Source organism: Aotus nancymaae, unplaced genomic scaffold (assembly GCF_030222135.1).
Source record: "Aotus nancymaae isolate 86718 unplaced genomic scaffold, 86718_ANA_hifiasm-v0.15.2.pri h1tg000092l, whole genome shotgun sequence".
Classification (NCBI taxonomy): domain Eukaryota; kingdom Metazoa; phylum Chordata; class Mammalia; order Primates; family Aotidae; genus Aotus; species Aotus nancymaae.
In genome coordinates, this window is record NW_026988507.1 from 2,365,651 (window position 1) to 2,374,800 (window position 9,150).

Below are 9,150 nucleotides of genomic sequence, written 5' to 3' on the forward strand. Positions count from 1 at the left end.
AAGTGAGCGGGAGACTCTAAACCAATCAGAGTTGAGGGTGGTAGCATTTTGTGAAGTAAATTTCCAGATATTTGGCACAGCTGATAAACCAGAGAGCTACCCCTTTCTCTGCCCCCTTTCTCTGACCCCTTCTCCCATCCCTGCTCCTGCTTCCTCCAGGTTAAGGTTGACAGCTTTTCTATTAAATAATAAAAATAAATAAAACACTTTTGTTGGATTTTTTGTATGTATTAATACTCAATTTCTGATATAAATTATCACCAGATAATTATAATAATATATACCTATATATTATTATATAATACATAAGAAATATACCCAGGTTTATATATGTATATGTGTGTGTGTATATATACATGTATAATAACAGGTACTACCCCACCAGAGCTAGTCCATGACAAAGGAGTAAAATGAAAACATGATTGTTGAAAACACATAATTAGAATAGCCATCTCATAATTTCAAATAAATAACCCTTCTACCTACCAAGAGCACTAATTAGGGTCGCAGGAGAGCAGGTGGTGTATAGGGGTTCCCAGCTGGAGCTATAGAGAGTTGAGCTCTGTTCCTACCTGTCAGTCAAACTCCAGAGCCTACTTACTCTTAATGAAGTTGTTCAGTAGATTGTGACCATCAGCCTAGACTTCTGCAAGAGAAGTCCCAGGATCAAGGTGATTCTTCACAGTTCACCTGCTTCTTGAGTGCCTAGTAAAACCTAGAAATAATAGCAGCTGCTCCCTAGGTCACTGCAACATGAAGCAACAGGAAGAGGCCAGGGCAGTGCACGGTAAGTTCTGCCTCCGTCTGCACTAGGGTCAGATGGAAATCGCCACCCTGGCTGGCAGGGCTGTGCTCCCTGTGCTGCTTCCTTGTCTTCCCCTGGCCCAGAGGGGAAGGTGAGAATGACCAGGATTGTTACTAACTTCTGTGATCCCTGATGTCCCCAGAAAGGCAGTCTCTCTGGTCAGAATAACCTGTCGGATAAATTCCCGACCCCAGCAGTACTGAGTGGACAGACCCGGCTTGCTGATTGCAAGGGACTGGGTCAGGCTTTCCCTCTGTTGAGCCTCCTCATCTCTGTGGAAGTGTCTGGCATCAAAGGCTTTGGACTAGGAGTCAGCAGTCCCAGTTCCAGCTAAGATTTACTCCCAAGTCCCCTGTGCACATCACGGAACTTCTGAAATGGGTCCCCTTTTAAACAGTTGAAAGAACACAGAATCTTAAGGACTGCTAACCAGGTAATAAAGAATTTTACTTATCAAGGCAAAGAGTAAGGATTATTTTTCCCAGAGAAAATACCTGGGACCCTATTGACTCATGTAGTGCTTTAACCAAATAGGCTGATTCTTTTAATAACTTCTTTCACACTTTGGGCTAGAATCCCTGAGAGTTGACCCAGAGATGGTGGAGGCCCTGCATTGAGGTAACTAGGATTGCAGAATAGTTGGTGGAGGTAAACTGTGGCCTTTTTAAGGTCCGGTGAGCATAAAAGGTTTGTGATGGTGTTTTAAACTCTAGCTATGACTCTGGACAAAATGCATCAGAAATTGCAATCCTGTGCTCAATAAATACTTTCCGGAATGAGTAAATACATGAATGGAGACTTCTGTATGCAGCGGCTCTTCACCCAGGTGATCTGGTCTAAGTAGTCTGAGGTAAGAAAGAGGTCATTGTATGGGCCAAGCCAGAAGCTACAAAGAGATAGCTAGCAAGGCCTCTCTCTAAGAGACACACTCTGCAAACTTCAATCCATTGGGAACACAATGATGATGACAATGACATCAAAGCCAGCCACTTCCTTTCTAGTCAGGGTTGCTCAGAGAATATTCCAGGCATTTGTTCAGGAATTGACAGACACTACAATAAAGCTATGCAGAACACCCCAAAGTGCAGTTTGGGATGCCAGTAATGTAAACAGATACAGGAACTGATAGTATTATCACATTTATTGCTGTATGTTTTAAAAATGTGAGTGCTCTCATTCCAATATCATAGCTGGGTTTTGAGATAATATTAAAAGCAAGAAATGTTACTAAGGTACATGGTCACAAAAAATGTTTCAAAACTGAGGTACCAGAGTATTTTTTTCAAAATTCCATGAAAAATATGCTACATAGGCTATTTGGAAAATAAGAAAATGTAGCAATGTGAACATCTTCATACGTTTAGGGCATGTTCTGATTAGGGCAACATTCTCGAAAATGGTGCACATTTGCTTCCGTGCAAGTGATGATGGCCCATCATCAATCCGCGTCAGTCATCACTATGTACATGCATCACTACACGATCCAGAGCAACACCAAAACTGTTGTCATCCCTCAGCTTCTGGTTTCCTCCATCATGGTCAAAGTCAGCCAAACATGAAATTCAGCCTTAGTGTGAAGATTCAGACTATAAAGATCATCAAGCAAATATTGAAAACCAAGCTATGGGAATGGAGACAAAAACTAATATGCAACCCCAGCCACCACCTGCTGTAGGATCTCCTGAGGTCCCAGTGCTATGGGAAGAGCTGACTGCCGACACCTGACTACTCAAGCTTCTTAACCAGATTCTCTGCCATCCTGGGGCTGTAGCCTAATGTTTCGTGGCAGAGCAGGTGAAGATAACCCAAGAAATCTTACCACCTCAAACCAGGATGTCTTATTCAAGACTAAATTCCAACCTCCAGGGGGCACTGAGTGCTCTGTCCTAGAAGGGAACAGGGCAGCCCCGTGTGCCCTAAGAGTCAATTCAATGCGGGGAAATGAGACTGCTTGCTGTGACAGAAACTCATGGGAATGGGAGGACAATCAGGGTGCGGTCTCTTTCCTCCCATCCCATCCTGACCCACTTGGCAGGAAACTATTCTACGGTTCCCCCAGAGGTGCCTACGAAGACACCCAGGCAATCAGAGGAGACACAGATGAATCAAAAGCAGGGTTTATTTTTCTACCAAATCCCCAATCCATGTTCCAGCCAATGGATGAAGGGTGAATCAAGCCCACATAGACTCTTGATAAAAACAATTCTAACTTTCTACAAAAAAAAAAAAAAAAGCCAACACACTATTTTCTTTTTTGAAAAGCTGCCAGGCCTCTGGGAACAGATGAAACAAATTCACACCTAGAATGGGTCTGTTTTCTCTTAGGTATTCAGATGGTCCCTTTCTGCTGCCACTTCTGCACAGATGAGGCACTGATAACGGCCTGCAGCTCACTCAGTCCTAGCTCCATATCGCTCCATGGTTTGATAACCAGGCCCCAATCAGTGGAGAACCAAGTTATGATTTCCATTGATAATGCCCTAAGAACAGCTGAAAAGATCTGTATTAAATTCTGCAAACCTTTACTGAGCGCCAACTATTTGCTGGGCACGGGCTAGGCACTGGGCAGTGATTCTGCTGGTTCTGAGAAACATAAATGGTACCATAGAGAGGTGTTTCCTCCTAAGCGGCAGGAGGATGTTTGCTGGGAGTTAAGTGAACCAATTCCTCCTCTGCTTACACTACCTGGGGGTAGGTACAGAACTCCGGCCTTGGGAACAGATGCTGTGCTCTCTTCTACAGGTGCTGTGTGGAAGAACCAACAGCAGTTGTTAAATAGCTGTGGAATTTCCTCCACAATCCACATAGTGATGTGTCTCCAAGGAGCTCTGGGTCATGAGGCCAATGTATGAAATCTTCACTGAAGTTCTAGGGAAAATAAAACCAAGAAGAATTAATTATGTTTGGGGGATGAAATAAGCAAGAAAAATGTCTCAGGAAATTTTTTGCAAGTTTAGGCAACAATATCCATGGGCCCCAGGCACATAGCCTCACAGTTATGTAACCAGGAGGCCAGAAGATCTTTCCACGTTCACAGAGATACTGTGCCAGGAGGTGATCCTCTAAACAAGGGTTCTCAATTGGGAATGATTCTACCCCACAGGAGACTTCTGGCAATGTCTGAAGACATTCTGGGCTGTTACAACTGAGGGCTGGGGGGGTTTACTACTGGGATCTAGACGGTAGAGGCCAGAAATACTGTTAAACATCCTACAATGCACAGAACAGCCCCCTACAACAAAGGTCTGGGCCAAAATGTTAATAGCGCCAAGGCTGAGAAACCCTGCTCTAACCCCTCACATTTCACGTCCGCAGCAGAGTCTTGTCACTTGCAAATATAACAGTCACGGTTTCAGAAATAACCTTAAAGGTCCATGACATGTGGTAATTTGTGTGGCTAGAGAGGAAGTCTGGTCAAATCCCCAGTACTCACATCTTGAGAAAGTTTTCTGTTCATAACTGGTCTCATTAGGATTCTGAGGGGATCATGTGTTTACTTAAACTAGACCCCATTTAATGGAGAAAATGGCTCAGGGTGACTAGTGATTTGCGAACGACACATGGACACTGTGTCTGGAGAACACCAAGGGTCTACTGTATCTGTGCCTGTGAGGCATCAGGTGTCCCCTCGGGCTAGGTGCCTCCGCCCTGTGGTCACACAGGGACCTCCTGAGCACAGGTGGTAAGCTCACACGGCCTGACAGACCACAGGATCGCGAACAGAGACATACCGCATGAAGATCACTATGTTGTGCACCAGGATATCAGGAACCGTGCAGAAGAAGCTGCCAAACGGCAAATATGGAAGTAGTCAGTTTTTTAAAAAAAAAAAAAAAAAAAAAAGCCTCAGCAGAAGAGTATGGAGTTATACTGTCCTGTTTGAGGTGCCTCCCTTCCCCCCACCTAAGTGCTGCCAAGGCTCGCCAGCTCTGAGTCCCTCCTCTGTCCTTTTCATCCTCCCACATCACCATACCTTTTTGGTTTTTTCAAACTCATCAGAAAAGTGCTGGAGCTTGGTAGCGTTTTTAGTGGCTTAATGTTCTCTTTTAGAAATTCCAGCGCTTCATTCACATATCAAATAATACATTCTTCATATATACATAATACATTCTTCAAATAAATATCAAGACAGTCAAAACCAGGGAACCTATTGCCCAAAAGCTGAGACTTAAGGCAGGACCAGGCCCCAGTCAATGGAGTATGACTTTGAATCCCTTTCCTCCAGTAGAGAGCACACACACACAGAACAGTGTCCTTACTACACATAGGAAGACGGTCCTCCCATCTCAGCCTTCCCGGTAAAATTCACCTGAAAATAAGACACCAGAGTTGGTCTGTGGCCAAGCAGACTTGACACAGAACAGTATTATTACGAGCAATCCAAAGACCTGGGTCATTTTTTCATCGTATACAAAATACTTCCCTGAAATTGTCCCTAATATAATCTATGAGTCTCTAATAGCTACTGCCAACCTCTTCTCTCTCTCTCTCTCTCTCTATATATATATATATATTTAAAGACGGGGGTTTCACCATGTTGGTCAGGCTGGTCTTGAACTCCTGACCTCAGGTGATCCACCCGCCTTGGCCTCCAAAGTGCTTGGATTACAGGCGTGAGCCACCACGCCTGGCCCAACCTCTTCCCTTTTGAGAGGCCAGTGAGGGCCAGGCACGGTGGCTCATGCCTGTAATTCCACAACTTTGGGAGGCCATGGCGGGCAGATCATGAGATCAGGAGTTTGAGCCTAGCCTGGCCAACATGGTGAAACCCTGTCTCTACTAAAAATACAAAAATTAGCTGGGCGTGTTGGTGCATGCCTATAATCCTAGCTACTCAGGAGGCTGTGGCAGGAGAACTGGTTGAACCCAGGAGGCAGAGGTTGCAATGAGCCAAGATCGTGCCACCACACTCCAGCCTGGATCCATCTCAAAAGAAAAAACAAGACTCCATCTCAAAAAAAAAAAAAAAAAGAGAGAGAGGCCAATGGACTTCAGGCTATAACACTGCAGCTTCTCAATTTGCAGCAAGTCTTTTTCTCTTACAAATTATTCTGCTCCCCAAATGCTTAAATGCTAGCTGGGTTTTCTCACAATTATTCATAATTACAGGGCCCATCAGGTCTTCCTCATCACCAGTTCCTACAAGTAGAAAAGAGGAGACAGCTATGGCATTCCTGCAGCCCCTACTCTTCTCTTAGGCCTGTGGCACAAGGTTCCTGAAAGAAAAGCATACCAGTTGCTCACTCCGAGGTGGAATGAGGGAGACGTTAGTAGTCACATATGTACCGACCACTGTGTTCATGTACTGAATCTGGCTGGACAGGCTGGTCACTGCCACTGGGTAGAAGTTGGAGTTCCTGATTTTCAGGGTGGCCTACATCAGGGCAAGTGAGGAAACAAAGTAAGTGTCCTGGATCCAAGCCTGGCAGGTATACAACCTAGGGAATGAGATTGTAAGGCTTACCATGATGGTGAGAATTACAAGGGAGTCTTGTTTATTAAATGTGACTTTCACCACTTTGATGCCATCATCATCCACAAGGACTGAATGCGGAAACAGGAAGAAAACCACCAAACCGGATGCCAAGAGACAAAGCAGGATGGACAGGAGGACATACTGCTTACTGCAAATGACACAGCACATGACCGACCCAGGCAGTCAGTTATCAAGGTTCAATGTGTCAAGATTAAACACAAAACCAGGAAGGAGAAGGGAGTGAAAGGGAAGTTCCAAGAGCCAGAAAACAGACCAGTCAAGAAGCAGTGAAGCAGGAGAAACCTTTTAAAACTCCTTTGAACACTGTTTGCACTCTCGGAAGAAAAGCTGAAGAAAGGAGCTATGTGGACAGAGACATTCCCACACCTCCCAGAACACCCCACTTTCCGAATTTCTTCTAATTCCACGCCTTGGCCTTCAAAGCATTTCCAGTTTCAAGTTTCTTTACCCAGATTGTGATGGGGGCAGAGATATCTTCCCCATTTTATAAATGGGGAATTTATAAAAAATGTATGTAGTTTTCAAAGAATTAACTGGCATTCATACATATCGAAACAGATTAGGGACAGAAGCAGGTATTAACAGGTGAGAGGCAGTTAACTCACGTTCGCTGAGGCCGCAATCTCTGATCACTGTGCGGGATCAAAGCCACCAACTCATTTACTTGCTCTAGAAAAGAGCCAAACCATTATTTTGTAAATCCCATGTATTGGTAGAACTTTCCTTCACGTCTCACTTGAGCCTGCCACAACAAATCTTCTTCTGGAAGGAGACATTTTAAAAAATACTAGTGAAATTCACATTTTGGGTCTAATGAACAAGAAACAAGAGAATGTCACAAATTATGAAACATCTGTCAGGGTAGTGATGCGGAAGTTGAAAAACCTGGGATCTTGTTCTGGCTTTACCACATGGGCTTGGCAGAGTCGTTGAACCTCTCAAGACCATGGTTTCCTCCCCTTTCATACGGAGGCTTTGGAGTAAATGATTTCTAAGGTTCTTACCAGCTCTAAATTTCCGTGACTTTCCAGCTAAACTGTTAAAGACTTTCTGAGGGCCAATTCATTAACAGTAATAGATGATCCTGTGCCAAGGCTGAGCATTTGTCTCTCTCTCCTGACCCGATATATTTTTCTGACCTTAGGCTGTTAAGGATTAGCTATCCATTTCCTTGAAAAGCAGCTTTCAAGATGGTTCCCCTGCTAAGCTGTCCCAATCCTTGTGAGTGACAGCTATAAAGAAATGTGCCTGTCAACAAATACCACAATACAGAGCAGACTGAATGTTCCAACCTCAGGAAAAGAACAAGAGTGGAGGTGAAGGAAAGAAGAAAGGGTTTGAAATATAAGGAGAGGAAGAGAAGTTGTGAAACTGCCCAAGTGTATTAAGTCAGCTGGGCTGGCTCCTGTTCAGGGCACTGTCTCTATTATGGTATTACTGCCTAGAAGAAAAGTTGTCTGGGCAGACAGGAGAACCCCTGAGGGTACCTTGGGATTCTCATCAGGGAATCATCCCTCCCTGATCACCTGTTGGAATGTATCCTGTCCCCTGGCAGGTAAGACAGGTGATGCTATCTCTCCCCGTGAATTCCACGTATGGGAACTGAGCAATGGCTTCTTCCTGCTCTCGTTCAGCCAGCAAATCCTCCCTGTCATCTTCTTGCTTTTGCCTGCAGGAGGCGGGGCGAGCAGCAGCGGAATGCTGAGACCCCATGGCTTTGATGTGCAACTGGTGTCATGTCCTAAGATGAAAAGAGTGGAGCACGTTAGTGGCCCCACTGAATCACGACAGAAATCGCTTGTTTCTATAAGAAAAGTAAAAACGCAAACACGACAAGTTGCCGCCCTGAGTATGATCCCAACACCTGCACGATTTCTATCGGGACCCTCATTTTGTAACACTGCTCCCCACTCCCCTCTTACCCGCCACACACATCCGGCGGGGGTGGGGAGGGAGGACCGGGCCTGCCTTCCGTGCACCTGCCCCGGTCCTCACCGCCCTGGGACTCGGGGCACCCCCGCTCCCACCTGGTCCAGCCTCGCCCCTTCCTCTTCACTATCTGTAAGCTCTGTGCCCTCCTCGAGCAACAAACAACAGGCACCAAATTAATAACGGGCCTTAACGATTCCCATTTCTCGCCACCCCCAGCCGGGAGGCGGGCTCAGGTCACGCCCCCTGGAAAAAGCGACGATCTGAGCCCACCAAAGTGGCCCAGGCAGGAGCGAACACCAGCGTCTCAGACCTGCAGGGCACGAACTCCCGGCAGCTCCCCTCCGGCCGCTCCCGCGGCCACCTGCCAGCTTGAGGACTCACCAGCCTCTTGGGTCGGCGGAGCGGCACGCACGCCGCGCGCAGGCGCCGAATACCTAGCCGGCTCCGGGGACGCAGGAGCGCGCTCGCGCGTGCGCTCTTCAGGACTCGAGGGCCTTCCCGTCAACATCGTCGCAGTCGCGCTCCCTCGGCTCCGGTAGAGGGCGGCAGAGAGCGCCAGGAGCCGCGAATTTTGCTGTTGGGCCGGGTCTTCCGGGAAGTCCGGACCATTCCATGCTGTTCGCTAGATCTGCTGCTGGGAAAGGCTCCAGTTAAGTTTCCGGAGCAGAAAGAACACTTCTCTGCTGTGAGAGGAGGAAGGTGCTGCCGGCTACCAAAGCCAATCTCAGATATTCTTCAGAGCACAAGAGCTGTGTGGTCGCTTGAGGGTACACAGATGCAGAGCGTCCAGTGAAACTGCCTTTGCAAAAATTGTGAGAAAATTATGACAGTGAAAGAGATCTGACCTACCCAATTCCGTCTTGCTTCTAACCTCCAAGCTGCCCTTGTTCATTCATGGACATAGGCCAAACTAACT

General features: G+C 46.3%; 1 protein-coding gene across 2 annotated transcripts; it reads right to left on the reverse strand.

Annotated features, from left to right (window-relative positions):
* Positions 1–2,906: 2,906 nt before the first annotated feature.
* On the reverse strand, positions 2,907–8,654 carry TMEM106C (transmembrane protein 106C). 2 transcript variants are annotated; one of them, XM_012459125.2, is made up of 8 exons: positions 8,616–8,654; positions 7,829–8,043; positions 6,908–6,971; positions 6,270–6,429; positions 6,039–6,179; positions 5,065–5,114; positions 4,537–4,590; positions 2,907–3,673 (listed from the first exon to the last, which is right to left on the reverse strand). In XM_012459125.2, exons 2-8 carry the CDS (start codon positions 8,013–8,015, stop codon positions 3,577–3,579), a joined length of 753 nt encoding a protein of 250 aa, XP_012314548.1. In that variant the 5' UTR covers positions 8,016–8,043; positions 8,616–8,654; the 3' UTR covers positions 2,907–3,576. The 2 variants fall into 2 exon arrangements, with proteins under 2 accessions (XP_012314548.1, XP_012314549.1); XM_012459126.2 differs by having other exon boundaries at positions 8,545–8,653.
* Positions 8,655–9,150: the final 496 nt, after the last annotated feature.